At 43.5% G+C, this 23,582-nt stretch overlaps 2 protein-coding genes across 2 annotated transcripts; one reads left to right on the top strand and one right to left on the bottom strand.

The window, feature by feature from the left end:
- Positions 1–3,340: 3,340 nt before the first annotated feature.
- Positions 3,341–14,538, top strand: LOC117044103 (epoxide hydrolase 1-like). The gene is made up of 9 exons (XM_033144530.1): positions 3,341–3,443; positions 7,433–7,643; positions 9,549–9,729; positions 9,882–10,112; positions 10,213–10,342; positions 11,244–11,449; positions 12,541–12,649; positions 12,896–13,021; positions 14,122–14,538. The coding sequence occupies exons 1-9, from the start codon at positions 3,415–3,417 to the stop codon at positions 14,321–14,323; spliced, it is 1,425 nt and encodes a 474-aa protein (XP_033000421.1). The 5' UTR covers positions 3,341–3,414; the 3' UTR covers positions 14,324–14,538.
- Positions 14,539–16,625: 2,087 nt separating this feature from the next.
- MAD2L1BP (MAD2L1 binding protein) lies at positions 16,626–22,071 on the bottom strand. The gene is made up of 3 exons (XM_033145445.1): positions 21,990–22,071; positions 21,596–21,933; positions 16,626–18,104 (listed from the first exon to the last, which is right to left on the bottom strand). Exons 1-3 carry the CDS (start codon positions 22,069–22,071, stop codon positions 17,565–17,567), a joined length of 960 nt encoding a protein of 319 aa, XP_033001336.1. The 3' UTR covers positions 16,626–17,564.
- Between the last annotated feature and the right edge of the window lie 1,511 nt (positions 22,072–23,582).

Here is a 23,582-nt window from a genome sequence, read left to right as displayed (position 1 = left end):
TTCGCATTCCCATCCAGTCCCGGTTTTCTTCCACCACTCCTTCAAACGCAGACACTTGGCTTTCTGTGGCTACTGACCATGTTCAGTTCTCACTGAGCTGTTTGGAGGCAGATTGTTGACTTAGTTCCCCTCTCCCCAGATCTTCTTGTGCTTCTGCAAACTTTGGGGTTCCCCTGAGCATGATGATACCTCCCTCTTGTTTCTTAGGCTGGGTACACGCTATACCTTTAAAGCACATTTGAAACACATTTCCCGCCTCAAATAATTCACTCTAATAGGGTTGCTGGAGATGGTAACTCTGTGAGGAGGAAACTACAGTGCCCAGAATTCCTTGAGGTGGGAAATGAGCTTTGAAGCCAACCTGTTTTGATTTCTTAGGTGTTGGCACTCAATACCTGATTTTGCTATTAGAGGGAGTGATGGCCTTACAGTACAGCATTGAACGTTGAAATGCAGCCGTATTACAGTATAAATTACTGCCGTATTACAGTATAAATTACTGCCTTCTGGAGCATCCCAGGAATCTATGGAGTGCTAAAACAAACAAACAAGCTAGTGTCCCACCACCAATTGGAAGCATTTGAGTTCAGGATAGGGACTGTGCAGGGGTCAAGGCAGGGCCACTCCTTGCACAGAAGAGTTCCAGACGAAAACACAAAGAAATAAAAGATTTTTAAAAGCACAGATGTTTTCTGTGCATGTCCACCCTATTCCTGGGAGGCGGCCCACTGCAGCTGTTGTCTGCCTGAGGCTCTGTTCACTTAATCTGGCCAGCACTGAACCCTCCAAGCCATTTTCTCTGTGTGCGTCCCCCTCCCCGACTTTTGTACAAATACAGAGGAGACTATTTGTATATCGACGAGAGCTTTCTTTGTATTTTCCTATTGGATCATCCCAAAACAAACCAAAATGTTCCTGTGGAATCTAAGCAGCATGTAGCAATTGATCACTTTCCTAGAAGAAAGATGTTAGCGTGTACAGCGTTTGAAACCAACTATCAGATCATGTAAGTCTAGGGCTGTGTACACACCATACCTTTAAAACACAAATTTTCCCCTGCGCAAATAATCCCATGCACTGTAATATACTACTCATAGAGTTGCAATCCCACAAATGGATCTACTCATGAGAAATATTCCCAGATTATTAAAGGGTAGCTTCCCAAATAGATCTGCTGGCAGGAAACTGCACAGCTTGACTTTCATTACTAAAGTCCCCAAAACTTTCATTTTCAAATATTTTTCTTCACAGAAGTCCAGTTTCATGCCCATTTCTGCCATCATTGGGTTTTTTTAATCACAGTATAGTGGATCCAATAGCCATTGCGTTATGCAGTGCCTGAAGAACGGTCGTGACTGTCTGCACTGACATAGAACACAAGAAACTGGATAACATGATATTATAATTTGAACACTTGGAAAATCCAACATCTTTAAACAGAAAAACAAAACCTGAAAAACACTGTCTGGATCCTATGCAAAAAAAAGGGGGGGAGGCTAACAATTCAGTGATTATTACGCAAAAACAACAATAATCTTAAAAGTCCCTTGAGCGGCTTACTTGGGATAATTCAATTTGAACACTCTATTTGGAAGATTTGGTATCTGTCCAGATGGTATAGTCTTCCTTCGTAAACTGTGTTGTCAGAATTAATCCACTCAGATTATATTAGCCCAGCAAACAGAGCTATTACTGATAAATTTACTGTTTCCATTTCCTAGGGAAGAGCAGTAGCAGACAGTATGTAGGGCTGTCTCCTGATGTCCTGTTGGTCACTGCCACTTAACAGGAGGTAGAAGGGGAAAGCATGGGATGCGGGTGGCGCTGTGGTCTAAACCACTGAGCCTTTTGGGCTTGCTGATCAGAAGGTCGGTAGTTCGAATCCCCATGACGGTTGCGAGTTCCCGTTGCTCTGTCCCAGCTCCTGCCAACCTAGTAATACCAGTGCAAGTAGATAAATCTACTTGCCATACCAGTGCAAGTAGATAAATAGGGACCATAGCAGTGGGGAGGTAAAGGGCGTTTCAGTGCACTTCAGTTTCTGTCACGATGTCCTGTTGCGCCAGAAGCTGTTTAGTCATGCTGGCCACATGACCCAGAAAGCTGTCTGTCGACAAAAGCTGAAGCGAGATGAGCGCCACAACCCCATAGTCACATTTGACTGGACTTAACTGTCCAGGGGTCCTTTACCTTCACCTTTAGAAGGGGAAAGGAGAAGCAGCAGAGTGTTTATCTGAAAGGTAAATGTGTGCCTGGATTTCGTTATAACGTGATAGCCAGTTCTGAGAGGCATCTTAGGAGTTTTCATAATGTCAGTGAAGTGGCTAAAGCCTTTTAAGAATAAAAATTATCCCTGTTATGTATTGAAGTTCTCACCCTAGGCCACTAGGGGTGTGTGTATATAGTTCATTCTGCTGCAGTTTTCACTCAGGTCAGCATATGCAAAAGAGGGATTGTAAAGTGACGTTCAGGGATTGGTTAACTACAGAAAGTTGTTACTGTTGCTTTGTAGCTGAGTTCTATATAAGCAGGCTGCTGAGGCCTTCAGCTCACTTCTGTTCCAGCCTGAGAATAAACAAGAGCTGTTTGGAAATCACTGTGTCGTCTGCTGTGTCCACCCACAACTTAACACTCCCTGAAGCGGATTTACAGAAAGTCTTATTGTTTCCAAAATAGTTGCCCGAGTAGAGAAAAGTTGCTGTGGCATCCTCAAAGCTAACCGGAGCACATGCTTACAGGTGCGTGGGCTGCAATGAAACTCAGCCAAAGCAGTTCTGTGTTGTGATCCCAAGAGGTCACGATGCGAAAAGCAATTTTTATATGTGGAGTTTACTGCAGTTGCTCTATATTGGAACAGATTGGCCAGGTTTGTATTTCAAAAAATATGGAACCTCAGAGAGATGTGACGCCAAGTGGTTTTGGACATGTTGGTGCCAGAGAAGTGAGCATGGTGTTAACTTTATTAGACCTACTCCCATTTCTGTGTCTTACCCAGGGTTTTTCAGAAGCCCCAGGGTCAACAATGCTTGCTGCCATTTGAACGTCCCTGACTTTCATATATAGCACAGGTTCTGTCACGTCAACTAAAACTAGGCAGTCTCACCCATGCATATAGTGTTAGCAGCACACTAGGGATGTGTGGTAGAAGTACTGAAGAAAGAGAGAAAGCCAGGGGGCGCCATTTGCTGCTCTGCCTCAAAATGTCTCTGACCAGTCCTGCTAGCCATCATGGAAACATGCCTTTAGGCAGTAGGTGGCACTAGGAAACTATGTAATCTTTTTGTTTACTCAATGGAGCACAGGGAACAGGCAGTTGAAGGAGGAAGTACTGTACTACCTAGGAAGGGTTTTCCGAAGGCATTAGCCCTGGGTCAAAGCTGCACTCTTGTTGATTCATAGGCCCATCTTGCAGACATGTGGCAGCAGATCCTGCAGAATGTCAGGTGAGTGTAAAGAGGAGACTGCATGTGCTGCTCTTGGGGGAGCTTATGGGGTGGACTTGATATTTAGCTAGAAGCTAACTGGCGAGGCTCTGGCCTGAATGCTGGCTGTAGAGTCTTGAAACCAGGGCAGCCAACCCAGTTCACTATGCACAGAAATTAAGAGACAAAGGGCAATTCACTATTTTTATTGTGGAGCAATGAATCTAGAATAGCTACCAGCCCAGTTAGGTAATCACAGTCTTGTTTCAAGTAGATTTAGAATACCTACTTCCTACATAAACATACATAGAAAAGAGGTGCGGACATAGGCATAGCCAGGATTTATGTTGGGGGGGGGGCATGACACCTGCCTATCATCGTTCTCTGTCAAACAGATTCTGAATGAAATGTCTCAACAACAGTTGTTTTAAATTACTTTCTTTTGACCCCAAGTGCTCAGAAAAGTCTGTCAAAATCTTCCTACAGTTTCTATTTTTATTTATTCGCTTGATTTAGGGAGGCAGTTGCCCCCCCTGGCTACGCCCATGGGTGGGAACACCCTCCAATTTATTCTTTTTATTCACAAGCAGGCGTTCATCAGGTTGGTAAACACCATATATCTCTTAATTTCAGTGCATAGTTAAGTAGAATGGCTAGTTTGTTTTTAAAGCTCTCTTCAGATATGTGCCAAAGGACAAACTGAAAGGAGCCTAGGACTGTTTGCAGAGGAAGTGCTGGAAAGATGGACCCCTCCATAAAGCCATCAAGTTCTGATCCTGCTTGAGGCAGATTAGCACTACTAAAGCTGCTTGGTGCTGAATCAATGCCATATCTTACCAGGATAAGGCCTCTGAGTAGCTAAATCCTTGTGAGATTTAAATAAACAAGGATCTGACTACTCTGCTTCTAAGGAGCTCAGAAACTTGGAATAGGGCAAAGTCCCTGGTTTGCAGAAATCCAGGTGTCCCTTAATAGCAAAACTGCTCACTATGTCATATGTACCCAGACTGGTGGTTTCATGGAAATCTACTTTCTCCTGCCACAAACTCACTAAGTGACCTTAAGTAAATCATTGCCTCTCAGTAGAAAACCTCAGTTGCAAAATGAGGGTAATACAGGACGTAAGGATTGCAAGAAAGATTGTGCAAAGCATTTTGAATATTCAGAAAAGCACTGCTTAACTGCTTCTGCTGGTTGCTCTATTGTGCTCAGACAGGAATTGAAATGCTTTGTGCATTAATAAGCTTGCTTTTTGTTACTGCTGTGCCTGGGGCAAAGGGTAGCCCTTCACAGAGGCATTGGCAAAAGGGCCAAAGTACCAGTACAACCCACAATCACATGCCAGGTGCACAGTTTACATAAGAGAATGGAACAAAGTTTAGAAATAAGGATGGGTTAGAACAGGCTTCCCCAAACTAAGGCCAGCGGGCCGGATACGGCCCGAGGGACTCAGTTTTCCGGCCTGCGGCAACCCCCGCCACCCGCTCTTACCGGCGCGTGGCTGTCCACTTTCGGGTCAGTGGAGTGCCGGAAATAGCTTGTGCGCTAGGGTGGGTCATAAAAAATTTCCCCCCGAAAATGTTTCCTCCCTAGATCTTATCTCAGGTGTATGGTATAAACATAGTTAAATTTCAAATTTGGGACAAATCGGTTAATATTTAGACCCTGCTCCTACAAATTGAAATTTTGTCTCACCACGAGTGATAAAAACATAGGAATTTGACTCATTTAATTCTCAGTATGTTAAATTGTGAACTAATAAACATAAATTTTAGGTTTTATGTAGAGCAATAATAGTTGCATACTATTATTTTCTGCAATATTTATTTATTTATTTAAGATAAAACATGTTGAAAAACCATGGTTTTGAAAAAATTATATGGAACAATTAAGCAAACGGTGTACTAAACATAAACAATAAAACGCCACTCATATTATGTGTTGCGTCAAAACATCACATTATACTTAATTACTTAGGTATAAATTGTACTAAATGCTTACATTTTGTGTAATTAATAAAATTCTGCCTTATGCACAATATGCATTGTACAGTGCACCATATTATATCATGCTAAAAATATGCTTTTATGCATTACACTAACGTCTATTTCATAGAATCCTAGAGTTGGAAGAGACCACAAGGGCCATCCAGTCCAACCCCCTGCCAAGCAGGAACACCATCAAAACATTCTGACAGATGGCTGTCAAGCCTCTGCTTAAAGACCTCCAAAGAAGGAGACTCCACCACACTCCTTGGCAGCAAATTCCACTGCAAAGTCCTTCTTTGTCTCTTGCTTTGGGAATTTAGAGCGATTGTTCATTGTTGTTTTGATGGTAGCATCACGTCTTTTCTCTCCAATAACTAGCCTAGATGCTCTAGTAACCTCCTTCACTGCACGTTCAACTAGTTCGTCCATTTCGAGTGCCAACCCTCGATTTTAAAGCAGTGAAGTGGCAACAAATGATAAAATGGTCAGAAACTGACACATACGAGCCACCAATAATCAGGAACATGACAAACAATGAACTGTTAAAATATTGTGACCACTCCATTAACAATTCCAAAATTCAAGTGCCATTCACAAATGGTTGAATGTGCAGTGAAGGAGGTTACTAGAACATCTAGGATAGTTATGTGCTCTTCACAAAATGAAAAATGGCAGAATGCCAACAAGTTTTCCTAATTCCTGCAGCAGTGCTCATTAGAAGTATTTTCTCTTTAAAAACGTGGCTGTGTTCACCTTCTACAGCAGGCATAGGCAAACTCGGCCCTTCAGATGTTTTGGGACTACAACTTCCATCATCCCTGACCACTGGTCCTGTTAGCTAGGGATGATGGGAATTGTAGTCCCAAAACATCTGGAGGGCCGAGTTTGCCTATGCCTGTTCTACAGCACTTCCCGCCATTTTGTTTAAAATTAATAGTAGTGTATTTTCCCCCTAGACTTTACAGGAATGACAGGCATACCTCACTGCTTAAGATAGCTGTATGAAGCAAAATGTTATGCTCAGATATGCCTACATTTGCACATTCATAGCTGTATGCAAACAAAATGCACCCAACCTCATCCTCTATTATTTTCAAGGAATGAAATTAACCACATGTAAACTCACAGTTAAAAACGGATCCAGATTGACAGTTATGCCAAGCTAAAAAAAATGGGGACTGAAACCGAGTTCTCCGCTTTGAAATATATTCCCAGAGTATGCCCATTCTGTTTATATGATTCGGCTCCTTTCAAATTACCCAGTCTTAAACACAGTAGCTATTTAGACATCACAGGATGACAGTAGTAATAGTTTCCAACTAGTCTAACTTTTAGAATACCAATAGTGCCTGGAAACTCTCAGTGCAAATTACTATCCTCTGTTTATCTAATCAAAATCACAGGTGGCATGGGTGAGCAAGAAAAGGGGGGTGTGCAAGTCACCCCAAACAAGTAATTCACCCACTCACCCTACCACTGGGATTATTTGAATGAAATGCATATTCAGTTATAATCTGTAGCCTGAAAAGTACAATTGATAACTGGAAATTATTAAAACAAGACTGCAATCCTAATCATGCAATCAAAATCGATAGGTTTTACTTCTGAAATATGTTTGGGATTGGAGCGTTAATGTAAAATATACTATTATTTATTTTGCAGAAACCTAACACATAGACCAAATCTTGCCTTATTTGTGTCACCATCTACCCCAATCTTTATTTCTCGGGCCATTGCTGATCCCAACAAAGAATGAAATTTCACTTTATTTCCTCTTGCAAGCATAAAAGAGTGATTAAAATGTTTAAAGAACACTTGCATATACAACCTTTGATTATATGTTTTTTTCAGAACTACTTTTTTGTCCTATTAATTTCTACTAAGCTACGATTTTAAATACCGAGAAGAATTTTCAGTGAAACTCCACCATTTGTTTCTAAGGAGACTTGCAAGTACTCCTTCTTCTGCACACATAGATTGCTTATCAGCCTTTGCCTCACAAAATGTTGGATGCCTTTCTAGGTCTTATGACTCACCCCAGAAAAACATGATTGCAGCTTCTTGTGCGCTCGGAGGTGGAGGCCTCCTAGTATATTGGCTTCTGTCTAGGCAGAGGATGAAGACCCTAGAAATGGGAGATGGATGGTGGGGCTCTGGAGAGAGGCCACATACTGATGTAGAAGATAAAGGAATTAGACCTTTCAAAGTAGAGACATCAGAGGAGGAAATCCAGGTACAGTACTAATGAGAAGAGGGCAATTGGAGGGGGGGGGGGTTATGCGTAAAATTTATGGCTTTTGACACTTGAGATGTACCATATATTTTTAGGACCCAGCTTATTTTTGTGATAGTAATTTGTTTCAAACTGCTTTTAATATTGTGTTTTGATGTTCTAACTGCCCTGTGAGAGCTTGAGAGTGGGTAAGTCTGCCAACTGAGTAGGATTACACTAAGGATTGATCACATTTCGGTTCTGTAGCTGCCTAGCTTCTTTTCACCCAATCATGTTAGTCATGCTTTTTAGGTCAGCCTGATGCACATGAGGATGCTGGTAAAGCCCAAACTGGCCAGGCCAGTTTTCCTGTGCCATTGCAATACTATGCTAGCAAATAAGCTTTGTATTACTGTGACTCTCCAGCTACTAATTACATGAACTACAGGTGATCCTGAGGTGGCCACGCCATGTTATCTTTTGTGAAGGCGCCCCACCCTCCTGATTTTAGAAGGCTGCAGAGGATTGTGGTTTAGCTGAAACAGGGGAACGGTGTCAGGTTTCATCACCCTAGTAATTCAAGCATTACTGTGTTGGAGAAGGGCTGGGAAGATCTCTATACATTGCCCTACATATTGTTGAACTCCCCACCAGGGTAGAAACCATATATCAAATAGATGGAAAGCTCTTTTAACTTGAGTAGGCTGAAATTATGGTGCTGGAGGAGACTCTTGAGAGTCCCATGGACTGCAAAAAGATCAAACTTATCCATCCTTAAGAAATCAGCCCTGAGTGCTCACTGGAAGGACAGATCCTGAAGTTGAGGCTCCAGTACTTTGGCCACCTCATGAGAAGAGAAGACTCCCTAGAAAAGACCCTGATGTTGGGAAAGATGGAGGGCACAAGGAGAAGGGGACAAAAGAGGACGAGATGGTTGGACAGTATTCTTGAAGCGACTAGCATGAGTTTGGCCAAACTGCAGGAGGCAGTGAAAGATAGGCCTGCTTGGCGTGCTCTGGTCCATGGGGTCACGAAGAGTCGGACACGACTGAACGACTGAACAACAACAACAAGGCTGAAAGCAAAGAGTAAGGTTATCATAACTTCCGTCATAGAGCTTCAGTATGTTGATGACAACGTAGTATGTGCAACACACAGAGTATGACCTCCACTTTTCCTACCTAGGCAGTTATCTTTCCACAAGGGCAGCTTTCTCCTGATTGAAGTGCAGAGTGTTTGAGGACCGGGACATTCGCAGGGAAACCAAAATGCTTGTTTACAAAGCTATTGTACTACCAACTTTACTGTATGCTTGTAAAGCATGGACCACTTAAAAAACGCCATCTCCAACTCCTCGAAAATTCAATCTACGGTGTCTCCAAAAAATTTTGCATATCACTTGGGAAGACAGGTAAACTAATGCCAGTGTACTGGAAGAAGCAAAGATCACTAGTGTTGAAGCAATGATTCTTCAACATCAACTTCATTGGAGTGGTTATGTTGTTCAGATGCCTGAGTATTGTCTTCCAAAGCAACTACTCTATTCCACACTTAAAATAGAAAGCGTAATGCTGGTGGTCGACAAAAGAGGTTTAAAGACTATCTCAAGACAGATCTTTAAAAAGTGGTATAAACACCGACAACTGGGAAACACTGGCCTGCGAACTCTCCAGTTGGAGAACAGGCTTTACCAAAGGTGTCATGGACTTTGAAGTTGCTCAAACTCAGGATGAAAGGGAGAAACGTGCTAAGAGGAAGGCACATTTGGCAAACCCTCGACGTGGTCAGCTTGTTTACCCCCAATATATAGTGGAAAGCCTTTGATCCTCTAAGAACTATTCATAGAGATTAGGATGCCTCACTTTTGAAAGTATTCTTTATGGAGACTCTCTCTCCTCTCCTCTCCTCTCCCCCCCCCCTCTCCAGGATTTGTACCAGCGTCTCGATCAGACCCGCTACACATCACCACTGGAAGGGGCTGCCTTCAACTACGGTTTCAACTCCAACTATCTGCAGAGAGTGGTCTCCTACTGGAGAACCCAGTTTGACTGGCAAAAACAAGTTAAAATCCTCAACCAGTACCCACATTATAAGACAACCATTGAAGGTGAATTCTTTCCCCATTGAACTACACATAAATATATCCTGTAATGGGCTGAATCCTTTCAATCCAACCCCAACCCCTCCAACCCCATTTTCCACAGTGAGCTTTCTCTGCTGCAACTAGCACTTAAAACTTGTCTTTTGGATTTCTGGCAGGAATTGAAGTTCATTTCATCCATGTGAAACCATCTCACACCCCGAAAGGTCAGAGTGCCAGGCCGTTGCTGATGGTGCATGGTTGGCCCGGCTCCTTCTATGAATTCTATAAGATCATCCCACTGCTTACGGACCCTACTGGTCATGGACTGAGTGGCGAAAATGTGGTGTTTGAGATCATCTGTCCATCCATCCCAGGTTATGGTTTCTCAGAGGCCCCTCACAAACAGGGTAAGTGGCAGATAAACCAAGAAGGGACTTCCAGGGTGCTGCTTATAATTAAAAGCTGTGGTAGGAGTCTTTTAATGATACTTTTTCTCCCCACTGACAGGCTTTGATTCATTGGCTGCTGCTCGAATCTTTCACAAGCTAATGCAGAGACTTGGCTTCCAGGATTATTACCTACAGGGTGGAGACTGGGGTTCCAAGATCACCACAAACATAGCCCAGATGGTGCCACAGTAAGTAAAGGTCCTTCTGTTACATATTCCTCATCATTCAACATAAATTAGTGGCTGTGCATATCTATACGTTATAAAGGTAAAGGTATAGCAGGTGGCGCTGTAGTCTAAACCACTGAGCCCCTTGGCCTTGTCCGTCGGAAGATCGGCAGTTCGAATCCCCGCGACAGGGTGAGCTCCTGTTGCTCTGTCCCAGCTTCTGCCAACCTAGCAGTTCAAAGGCATACCAATGCATGTAGATAAATAGGTTCCGCTGTGGCGGGAAGTTAACTGCATTTCCGTGCACCCTGGTTTCTGTCACGGTGTCCCATTGCACCAGAAGCGGTTTAGTCATGCTGGCCACATGACCTGGAAAGCTGTCTGTGGACAAATGCCAGCTCCCTCAGCCTGAAAACGAGATGAGTGCTGCACCCCATAGTCACCTGTGACTAGACCTAACCGTCCAGGGGTCCTTTACTTTTACCTTATCTTTACGTTATAAAGCAGGGGGTTATCTAGGCATAATCTTTCTTCATGCAACTTGGTTGGACTACTGCATTGCAAGGGTTGTTGTTTGCAAGGACGTCGGCGAATATAATGAGCATTTGTCGTCAAAGCAGGACTCATGGAAGTAATTGAGAACAGAAACATAGGCTTTGGATTACATCTGCATGAGGAACCAATTTCTGCCCTGAAGAAAATCCAGATTTAGCTCCTAATTGAATTTACAGGAAGCAACTGAGAAATGCCAGCTAGCCCAAGAACCACTATTAAAAGCAGTATTAAATAACAGCAATATATCCCTGCCTGTGTATACAAGTATTTTCTCACTGTTCATCCATGTTTTCTGGTTCTTACTCTAATGCTAGCCAAAGCACATTTACTAGAAAGTTTAGGAAAACTCTCCGTGCCTTCTTTTCAGGTCTGTAAAAGGGCTTCATCTGAACATGGTTTTCATCACTAATGTTAGCTTGATTGGTTTACTACTGGGAGCCTACGTACCATGGCTGGTGGGCCTCACCAGGGAAGACGTGCGTCGTTTATTCCCATACTTTGAGAAGCATGTGTATGAAATTTTGCGAGAATCTGGTTACTTACACATCCAGGCCACCAAGCCTGACACAGCAGGTTTGTTGATCATCCTGAGTTTTGTGAAGCTCCCACTGAAAAAGAGGCATTTTAGTCTCCCCCATACAGAATGAAATTATATAAGCTAAAGCACATAGGAATAACTGCAATAAATTAGAGATCTGGATTAATCAGGCTTCATTAATTATAACTTTCTATTGCAAAAAAGGAGTGTATAGGGTGTCAAGGGACGGGTAGTAGCACTGGTAGGGGACACGTCATGCTCCTTCTGGGGTAGCTTGTCCACCTTTGGTCCCCACTCTGCACTCAGCTCACCTGTGGCTCCTAGAAGCCTTCATCCCCAGAGGCGGACTCCATTGTCTCTTGAGACTGAAGGATGCCAACAAATGCAGAAGCAAATGAAGGAGGGCAAAGTAATACAGTAGGATTACAACTTATGTGCATTTAACCTGCATGATCACAGCTGTACGTGCTTGGTAGCCAGACAGCTGATATTGCACAAATTAAACACACACAAGGCAGAGAGCTCAAAAGCTCTTTCCATGCCAGGTTTTCCCAGCACAAAAATAGCTTTTAAGCTCTCTGTCCTGCTTACCGGGCTCTGGGAAGGTCTCAGACTTGCTCCGGAAGGTAAGATTCCAAGGTGTTGTTTCGGCTATACGTGATTTCATATTTATGCTGTATCCCTCCCCAGGAATGTAACCCCTAGACAAGACTACTGTACACACACAGAGAGATCTCTGTCCCCCACTTTTACAGACAGCAAAAATAACTCTGCAAGTAAACAAGATTCACACAATAAGCTTCCCTGGTAATGGGCTTACATGGAGGGGGGAAGAGAGCAAACTGCCAAGGTACCATAAATGAAAGGCTGCAGCAACCCCTGTGCTCCCAGTGGCCACTTTTCTAGCCAAATGCTTTTTTCCCCTCCAGCCAGGTTAACTAGATACTTGGAAGAACCAGGCCCTTGCAGTTAAAACATCCAGAATGATGTGGCATTAAGTTGGTTGCAATCCAAAGCCCTACTTCTCACTTTGATCTCTGAGCAAGTCCCATGCAGGGCCCAGTTCCTAGCCAGAGGTGGTGCAAGTGTCTGATGTAAACGGTAATATGCTGTTTTCCTGATCTAGGCTGTGGATTGAATGATTCTCCTGTGGGACTTGCTGCATACATCCTGGAGAAATTCTCCACCTGGACAGACAAATCATTCCGGAACATGGACAATGGAGGTCTGGAAAGGTCTGTACCACAAGTGTAATGGGGTGAGGATCCTTTTTAGGAAGGGGGAGGGGAGTTCTCATCTCAAACAGCCAATAAAATTGGCGTATTTTTTTAAACCTATTACTGCTTTTCTCAGTATACACACCCCAAAGGTAGCATGTTATTAGCTCACTTTCTATTCTGTATTAGTAGACCAAATTGCAGTCAAGTACCAAAGGTATGATGGTAAAAAGCTATTATAATGCTTTAAACTCCTCTGTTTAGGAAATACTCTCTTGATGACCTTTTGACCAATATCATGATTTACTGGGTCACTTCCTCCATTGTACCATCAATGCGTTTTTACAAGGAGAATTTTTCCCAGAGTCCCCATACTGCTCCTGACAACAGGTAAGGAAGAGGTACCAGAAGCTGTTTTAAGAGAAGTCCTTGCACTGCGAAGATGCTGTGCATTCTGTCTTAAGGCATTTTTATAGCTGTTATGGTGGTAGTAGCAATAGCTGGTTATATAATAGAAGCACAATATTCCTGTTTCATACAGAAGTATTTCCTCGAAAACAACAAATTTGCTTTTGAAAGCAAGTTTTGAAATCTTGCATGCTTTGATTCAAAGGAAATAAACAAAGCCCCAACTAGCATTATGGAATTATTTGGCAATGCCTAAGGATCAGGTAATTGCTCTCCAAGTTTTAAGTTGTATAAATGATTCACTAAGAGAACAAAGTCCATGATGGCTTCTTTCCCAATTACCAAAACTATCACAGGGTCCATTATTGTTATAAAGCCGAAGTGAAAGCTTCAAACCCAACTCTCTTGCAACCCATCTACAAGAAGAGAACCATTAACCCTCATGGTTGCCCATATATTATTAGTATTCACTAGTAACGTTCTATTATTTCTCCTATAGCTCAGGGCAGCTTACAATGTAATTTAAACATTTAAGTGCATCGCTAGAGACAACTCCCATAATGCAGCAGACAAGACACTATTGGAATCCAGTTCACATTTATGTCCCCAAAGTCTGAGCCATCAGTGCACTCCTGAAAATTATCCACTTAGGTGACAGACATTCTGAAATGGGGTATCACCAAGGAGAAGGCCCTCTCTCTTATCATGACACAGCAAAGGCACTTTGAGCATGGCCTCCCTCAAAGATCTCATAGCAGGAGTCAGCAGGTACTTAAACCCCATACCACATAGACCACATTGTGGAAAGCTTCCACATCCAGTTATGTGGTTATTAAAACAAGAGTTATAAAGACAGGTTGTCCCAGTCCAGGAACAGCTATAACTAGTGAACCAGCCATAGTTTAGTTTGCATGCATGGTTGGAAAAGACAATGGATACAATATGTATTAATGGGTGGGCTATGGAAGAGCATGTTCTCTTAACTTGCCACAGTGAGTCTTACTAAGAAACAGTGTTTCTTAGATAATAGTTCCTATGTTATCCAGTAAGCTCTTGAGAAGTTATGGTATCTTCCGCTACAGGATTGAAGTCTATGTTCCTACTGGTATTGCTGCCTTCCCTGGTGAACTTACTCATGCCCCACGTTCCTGGGCAAAGAAGAAGTTTAAGAACATTGTCACCTATTCCTACATGCCACGGGGCGGACATTTTGCTGCCTTTGAGGAACCGGCGCTTTTAGCTCAAGACTTCAGGCAGTTTGTGAAGAAGGTGGAACACCTGTAAGTTAATATTAAATGGCACAAGCATTGCAGAGAGCTCTATGAACCAAGAGTTGGAAGCTTTCCAACAACTAAACAGCACTTAAAGCATGTATTTACTCCTTAAGTTTTGGATAGGCAAGTATTTTTCTATGAGGCTAGCTGTGGAAGCCATACAAAGTAGTGTAAAAAAGGGGGGGAGACACTGTTTACATTAAAGCAACTTCTTTTTAAAGCCAAGGTAGTAGAGTTCTTGACTTATTATGATTTTACAAGTTTTGTTACAAGACAGATTCATTTTACATTTCATTTCACAAGGTTTGTTACGAGACAGATTCATTTTACATTTCATTTCACACTGAGAGCCAGTGTGGTGTAGTGGTTAAGAGCAGTGGACTCATAATCTGGTGAACTGGGTTCGCTTCCCTGCTCCTCCACCTGCAGCTGCTGGGTGACCTTGGGCTAGTCACACTTCTTTGAAGTCTCTCAGCCCCACTCACCTCACAGAGTGTTTGTTGTGGGGGAGGAAGGGAAAGGAGAATGTTAGCCGCTTTGAGACTCCTTCGGGTAGTGAAAAGCGGGATATCAAATCCAAACTCCTCTTCTTCTTCTTCTTCTTCACAAAAGTCAAACAGAAACATTTCCCAGGGGTGAGGAACCTCCCCATCTGGCAAGCAGCATCTCCTCTTTCAGTCCTGCCTCACCCAGGATTATGCTTTGTGCAATTACGCTTTAGAAAATAGGCTTTAACTGCTTCAATGAAAGCAAATTGCCATGCAAGGACGACGATTTTTGGTAGAAAGTTACAGCTGGAAAGGAGCTACCCCCTTGTGAAAAACAGCTTGCATTGGTGCCAGTATAAGCCTAACTGCTGTGCAGGGGAAAAGGTAGCGTGAGAGAGGCGAATGGAATGAGGTTGTGTATTGTTGGCTCTGAACCTCACCCACTACTGCCTTGTAGTCCCCCAACAGATTTTCCTCAAGGAAATATGGCCAGTGGGAAGAAACAGTTCCTCAACCTTTTTAACAGTGTTCTGTATTGTAAGATTATAGTGGATTACCACTGGGTTTGCACACAGGGGCTGTAAAGTTAGGATTGGGAACACAGTCAAGGGCTGGGTTCCACTATACAGCCTTTTAGAAGGCAAGTCAACTTTTCTCATAATCCATGCTATTTTCTCTGGAAAAAAAGTGTTGTTGTTTTATAAAAATACATTCAGTAGCTATAACATTTTGTACTACAGTAACCGATGCAGCTTCTTTTGTGCTTCTGTTAGCTTTCAACAGGCATTTTTTAAAAAGCAGGATGTTTGTTTAGCCTCTCCCAGAACAATTAGAACACAATACAAAAATGTCCCAAAGGTCAGAAAATCCATAATGCTGGGGACTAGAGAAACTCTCCCTTAAAGTCTGCAACTATTCTGTCACAGAACAGGCAAGCAGCTTTGTAAATAATAGTTTAAATGGAGCTCAAATGCCTTTGGTCCAAGAAGTAACAGATGTTCTTAGATCTCCCATAGGTCTCAACTTTAACCTGAAAACTTCCAAACGGAACAAAATCCAACTTGCAGTTCCTTATTACTCATACTTCCCATCTCAAAAATCTTTCCTTAGGGAACTGAGGAAAACCTATTACATCCAATTATCCTTACATGTCTTGAGCTTCTTTTGATAAATGTTACTCCTCCCTCACTTCAATGTAAAGTGTTCAGACCCTTCATAGTGGGTATGTTCACATTAAGTAAAATGTTGCCCATTGTTTGGGAACAGGATGCTAGTTCCTTTAATGCTTGCCCAACAGTAGTTGTCCTAACCCCCCAGCCCCACCCTGCAGTTTACCTTCATTGATGAGGAACATCAGTGCCATGAGAGCCAGTGTGGTATAGTGGTTAAGAGTGGTAGACTCGTAATCTGGTGAACCGGATTCGCATCTCCGCTCCTCCACATGCAGCTGCTGGGTGACCACATGCAGCTGCTGGGTGATACTCCTTCGGGTAGTGATAAAGCGGGATATCAAATCCAAACTCTTTTTCTTCTTCACTGTGGCAAATGAGTAGAGAACCTGCTTTGTCGCCTGCTTTTACATCATCAATACCAGCTTTATTCCCTGTAGATGCTTTGGATAACATCATCCTTTACCACTGGGTATGCTGGCTGAGGCTGATGGGAGCTGGAGTTCAACAACACACAGAGGACACCAGGTTGGGGAAGGCAAAACTATAGCTTCACTTTGATCACAGCAATTGAAGATGAGCAAAACATCTTGTGCGGCTTTATAGAAGCTGATATTACAGCAAAGATTGTGCTTCAGAGTCTTTTCCAAAAAAGCACCTTTACAATGTTAGCTTCTAGTTTTGACTAACAGAGACAAACACAGGAGAAGGCTTGATCAGAGTACTCATGTACGCAAACTGTTAGGAAAGCAAAATGAGCTTTTCAATATGAGAGATAACATTTGTATCCTACACTTCAGCCAAAAAGGCTTCCATTATTATACATTCCACAATTTAGAAAGTGTTTTCACCCCAATTTGTAATTTCTCAGACAAATCATTATCCACAAGCAGCCTTCCCTAGTGCCCTCCACATGCCCTGTAACTCTCAGGACCTGAAGCCAGCATGATCAATGGTCAGGGATGGTGGGAGTTGTAGTTCAAAGCACCTGCGCAGCACCAGATAAGTATTTCTAAACCAACTTTTCCCACTCTAATAATCCTGTAGGGATGCAAACTTTAAAAGTTATTAGGGCTCCAGTGTTGAGGGGATTTGTGCTCCTCTTAATTATGGCCACAACCCTTACAATAGCTCCTTAGACGGTAACATTTATTACACAGGAAAAAGCAGCGTGTTATATGGCTTTTGCCAGATTCTTGAACAATCACAGAATCCAAAGCAATTCATGAACATTGTAATTATCTACCTGTAAACATAGTCCATAATATAATATTATGTAGGAAGTTCCCCCACTGGTATAACTATTTCAAGTACCATGTAATAGGTTTCGTAGGCCTTAAAGCAATCTCTTTTCCCTTTTGAATCAATTTCCCAAAGGCCCTTCCTATAATCCAAGGTGGATCTGCTTCTAAGCGCCATCATTTTGAAAGGAAGTTAACTCTGGAGAATATGATAGTGCTCATCTGCGCATCACAGATTTCTAAGGGGTCTGGCAAAAAGGTTCAAATGAGGGGAACTTGTGGCTGCAGCTGATCAGATTTATTACAAAGCAATATGGAGACAGGAAGTTAAGCATTCTCTTTTAAAAACATTGTCAAGAGTAACGAAACCCTTTCACTGTCACTGGAGCTTGAAACCATATGTAATCATCCAAGGTAAAGTTCATCTCCTGATTGGCAGAAAGGACTGTATTCTTGCTGTGACTGCACGATAAGCTGACTGTCAACTTCCTCCCTCGGGCTGGCACTTTGTAGTTTAGTTTCGGTCTGAACCAGTTAACACCACAGTTGCGGTGCCCTTGAACCATAACGACGACACTCATAGTGGGAACGGCTTGAAGCTCGCTGAATACATCTGCCAGGAAGAGCGAACGGAAAAGCTTGCGAATACAGGCTCCTGTCTGCAGACTCTCATCAGCACTGCTCATGGAGATACCTTGCAGATTGATCTCATAGAGTTCTTTGGGACTGACAGCAGTGCCCCCAAGCAGAATAAGAACTCGTGGGACCAATGTCAAACTGAACATGTTTTCTAAGTGCTGAAACATTCCTTCAAGTTCACTCAGTACTTGCTGACACCTCTTGTTGCTGTTGTCTTGATCTTTTGGATTGATTTTTTTGACCACATCTTCATCCTGTGAGGTTAAGGTGGTTGAAATGATGTCAATATTTTAGGTGAAAAGATGACAATATTTAATCTTTAATATAGTTATTTCACACATTATCTCAAAGTCTAGGCATATAATTGATAACATATAGAACAAACCAGAAAAAGTGTCATAATCATAACATACCAAAATCACTACTTAAATAAAATAAGCCAGTTACTAATAAGGTGGTTTGTCTTCAGTGGCCACTTTTCTCTTAACTGCTGCACAGCACCCATTAAATTAGGGGAATTCATTCCCCCAATAAATACAAAGACTTAATATTTCTGTAGTGCCATTTCACTCAAAGTTTCTCACACACCATAAAATCTGCATCAGAATATGACCAGCTTTGGGAACTGTCCTTTGGAAGGTATCAAAACAAGTATAGAAGCAGGTGTTCCCAGTTCCATACTAAACCAACAAACATACAACAGACAAGTTCCACAGAAGATGCAGCCTTGGCTAGGAAGATATAATGCAGGAGTTCAAAACGCTGCTTTAGAAAATTGGAAAATGTGAGGTTTTGTCTGCTTAGTATCTTTCATATAATGCATAATATCCCTATTAATGCAAGAGCCATTCCAAGTTCAGTTGTCATATTAAAGGAGCTCTGGTAGGGGCCCGAAAGTGCAAATCTGAAGAACGACTGCCAGTCAATCAGATCTCTAAGCTCTGGAAGATGCCAGAAAGGTGTAGCTGGTGAGTACCTTAATGTACGAAGCTAGCCAGGGGTTAGTCATATTGTAAGTCATTTCTATAATAGCTAAATTTGCTGTTATTAATACCAGCACATTAAAAAGGTAAAGGTAAAGGGATCCCTGACCGTTAAGTCCAGTTGCAGATGACTCTGGAGTTGCGCGCTCATCTCACTCTATAGGCTAAGGGAGCTGGTGTTTGTCTGCAGAAAGCTTCCGAGTCATGTGGCCAGCATGACTAAGCTGCTTCTGCCGAACCAGAGCAGCGCACGGAAACGCTTTACCTTCCCACTGGAGCGGTACCTATTTATCTACTTGCACTTGACGTGCTTTCGAACTGCTAGGTTGGCAGCAGGGGCCAAGCAGATTAGGGACAATTATTACAATACTACACCTACCTATATGCTAGGAAGTATCATGTGTGCATAGTAAGCTCATGGCCATTAATTATAAGCAGTGAATCTTTATTTTAGGATTTATCTCTTTGCCAGGAGCTAGTCACTACATACCAGCTCACCACATCATTTGTTGTTTTTATTATTATATTTATGAATCTCTTCCCGTGAGTTATCTATCTAGAAGTGATTTACAATGAACCGACATACAGTGGTACCTCTGGTTAAGTACTTAATTGGTTCCGGAGGTCCGTTCTTAACCTGAAATTGTTCTTAACCTGAAGCACCACTTTAGCTAATGGGACCTCCCGCTACCACTGCGCTGCCAGAGCACAATTTCTGTTCTTATCCTGAAGCATTATTTCTGGATTAGCGGAGTCTGTAACCTGAAGCGTACTTAATCTGAACCGTATGTAACCCGAGGTACCACTGTATTGTATATAAAACTGTTGCATATATAAAAAGTTTAAAAGCAACTTTTAAACTGTTTCTATATTTATAGTTTTTTAAACTAACACACACATATATACATAACATCAATTCAGGACCTGGGCAGATACCAACTGGGATAAAGATTTTAGAGGAAGAAGAACTTCTTAAGCAGGCACTGATACACCAATGGAGAAAGCTGCTGCCTGATATGCAGTGAGAGGGAGTTTCAAAGGACATATGCTGCCACACTGAAGACCCCATTCCAACATGGTGCGTCACAGACCACCTGGTAGAATGGTACCTGTAGGATGCACAGTACAATACCAGCACCTTGGAGCAAGCTCTGTAGCCATTTGGCAGCCAGTGGAATTCTTTCAGCAGAGGCATAATGTGATGGTCATATTCTGCTGTTCTGCCCTAATAAGTAGTCCAACTGCCACGTTTTGCACTTGCTGCAGCTTCTGGATCAGCCTCAAGGGCAGCCCCACTTAAAGTGCATTGCAGTAACCAAGCTGGAGTTACCAGTGCATGAATAAACTGGTCAGGCTAACCCAATGCAGGAAATGCCACAGCTGTCTTACCAACTGAAGGTGATAAAAGGCTGTCCTAGCCACTGAGGTTACTTGGGCAACTAGCAGCAGAAGTGGGCCCAGGAGTACCTCCAGATTGTGGACCTGCTTCTTCAGAGGGATTACAACTCTAGCCACAGCAGACAATTGACACCATGGTAAAGACTCCAAAGTGGTAAAGGCACATTATCAAAGTTTATAATAATGAAACAGTAGTAGAATCATAGCATTGGAAGGGACCACGAGAGTCATCTGCTCCAACCCCCTGCAATGCAATACTCTTTTGCCCAACGTGGGGCTGGAACGCACAACCCCATGCTCTACCGAGTTATTCCCTCCTTCCAGTAATACTGCATTTTCCAGCACATGATTGTTGCAGGTACATATGCCAAGAAGCAGAAACTATTTGTGGGTCCTTGTGATGTACACAGCATCAGTAGCACCCATTACTTCAGAACTCCTGCTTAATCCAGTCCTAAGAACAATTATTATGTTTAAAGGGGAATGAGAACTCTTGCTAATTTCTGGGACTTGCAAACACAAGTTGGAATAGGATATCTTAAACAATATATCCTCTCCTGCATGCCAAAACATTCCCACAGATTTTACCTTCAAAATTAAATGAAGAATCAACCACATGCATCCATCCCCCATATAATCAGTGAGGTAGGGGCTACTCCACCCTATAGAACCACAGAGCGCAAGTACATTTTCACCCAATGCATCCAAGTTAGCCAGTGATGCTCTTAGTCACCCTGTTAGACTCATAGTTAGGAGTTTAATGAGGTCTGATTGCTCCCATTTTTAAAATCCCTTTTAAAATGCACAAGTTGTTATCACAATGCAGAGGCTGCCCCCAAATACTTGCCACAATCATATGAAACCACAGAGGATAAACTGCAGCTGAATCTAGAGCGACCTCCAGAACACAGGAAATACTTTTAACCAAGTATAACCACCCAGAGGTAAAGCGAAGATCCCAATTTGTATTTGTGGTTGCAAGTATGAGGAAAAGTCTGTTTCAGTGTATCTGAAGAAGTGTGCATGCACACGAAAGCTCATACCAAGAACAAACTCAGTTGGTCTCTAAGGTACTACTGGAAAGAATTTCCTATTTTGTTTCGAGGAAAAAGATGTTGAATACATCCGCACGTGTGGCTTAATAGTCTACCCCCCACAAAAAAACCACATTCTCTCATCTCTGTAAACATCCGGAAAACCGTGCGAGGGAGAGACCTTTTTTGCCACACAAGTTAACATCCTTGAGCCAGTGTCGGTTTGATGCGCCTGAAGCGAAAGCAAAAAACTCTGCCAGCGCTTCCCCGTGTGCACAGCGTGTAACGCGAGGATGCAATCCCGTGTATGCGCGAACAGCCTCAACTCACCTGGCCGGGGGATTTCGGAAACTGCCTCCGGGAGTAGCAGGCGAGCTGCTCGTAAGGCAAAGGCAGCTGCTGCCTCTGGTACAAGACGTGCTTCATGAACTCGGAGGTGAAACGAAAGCAGCCCTCGCGGGTCACGAAGCCGGGGAAAACCACAGACACCGAGGAGGCGCCGCCGGGAACCGAAGCCACGGGCGGTGCCGGCGCCACAGTCACGGCAACGGCGGGAACGTCGCGCAGTTCCAAGCCGGAGTCGGCGACGCGAGGCAGGTCGGCTGCGCAGAAAGAGAGGGAGAGAGAAGGCGGAGCGGCCTCGTCACTCGGTCGCGGTGATGCCGAAGGCCCAGAGACCCACAAGGGAAGGGGGCGCCGTCGAAAACCCAAAGCCCGGCCTTACCTTCTTGTTGCGTCGCTCCGGGCGCGGCCATTTTCTGCTCTTCTACGTCGCTCTGGTTTGAATGGCCGCCCTCCCGGAGCATCATGGGAACTTTTTAGGGACGTCAGTGGGCGAGGAAGAAGATCGTGGCGCCAGTAGGTGCTCTGCAACCCAAAGGGAAGGTCCCCTTTTAACTCAAGGCTGGCCCCAGACGTTTTACTGGCAAATTTACTGCTTGAGGGGAATGCCGCTGCCCCCCCCCCCCAACTCAAGCCAAGTCAAGTTATATATATTATCAAAATATGTTGCACCAGAGACTGAAAATCAATAAACTCCGTTTTTTCTGGGAGTAAAAATACAACAATACTTTAATGAAAATCACAATTTGTTGTACTTTCATGACATCTAGTGCTAGCCCTGGTTCTACTCCATTTAACAAAATGAAATACATTTTACTAAACTTGAATGGTTTTTTATTTAGCTTATTAGTTTTGTATCCCTTCTCTTCAAGGAACACACCACAGTTCTCCCCGCTCCTCATTTTATCCTAACAAGCCTGTGAGTGAGAAACCCAGTGCAATTCATGGCTGAGTGACTATTTCAATCCTAGTCCTAGGAAGAGGTATAACAAGGGTGAAGAGACTGGTTGTGTATATGCAGTCTCTTGATTCTTTGGGGGGGGGGGCGGGAATCCTGGAGAGGAGGGGACTTAGGCAGCTGTGGGGAGGTGGGACCTTCAGTATCAGCAACTGCTTCATGGGTGGCAAGATAAACCGGAGATGAGTTGCTGTGCTCATTAAGCCTGACACTCTGACAAGTCTGTGCCAATCACATCTTTGTGAACGAACTCCTACTTCCACGGTGTGATTTACTACCAGTTCGCTCCTGAAAGATGTGCTCTATGGGGAGGTGGCTTCAAGCACCTAGTCCTGGTTACATCACTACCCTTCCCCTAAACTAAGCCCTCTTCATCTACAGAGGGAGAGAGGACTCCATTCATATTATTATAATTATTATATTTATTTATTTATACATACCCCGCCCATCTGGCTGGGTTACATTCAAACACCTATTTCCTTTGAACTGCTCATGGTTAATTCCCCCAGACAAGTGGCTTTCAACCAGTGTGCCGTGGCACCCTGGGGTGCCTTGAATGGTCAAGGGTTCGGTGGGCAACACTGGCCTCTGTCCTTCTTTCCTTTCTTTCTTCCCTCCATCCTCTGATGCCCTCTTGCGTCTCTGCCTCCTAAAGGCTTGTACAGCTGTTTGTTGCAGCAGTTCTGGTTACAAGCTCAGCAGGCAAATGGTGCCTCTCTGGGGCTGGCCAGGGTTGTGCTGGTTGTCAGGAGCTGAGGCGGCCTCAGAATAAGCAAGCAAGCGGGTGAGGGAGCCCAGCCAGCCAGTCCACCAGCCCTTCCTGTTGGAAATGGACAGACAAGTCCCAGGCCCCTGTGGGGCAGTGTGAGGGAGGGGCAGCAGCAGCAGCTGCCCAGAGGACTCCCAAGGAGACAGGAGAGGAGAGGAGGCTGAGGGAACACTCCACAAGGGAGCATGTTTGAAAAAGAGTAAGAGGCTGCCAGCTCTGCAGGCAAGGGGTGATATAACTGGGCTCCT

Source organism: Lacerta agilis, chromosome 3 (assembly GCF_009819535.1).
Source record: "Lacerta agilis isolate rLacAgi1 chromosome 3, rLacAgi1.pri, whole genome shotgun sequence".
NCBI classification, from domain to species: Eukaryota; Metazoa; Chordata; class Lepidosauria; order Squamata; family Lacertidae; genus Lacerta; species Lacerta agilis.
This window is presented reverse-complemented; position numbering and strand designations above follow the sequence as displayed.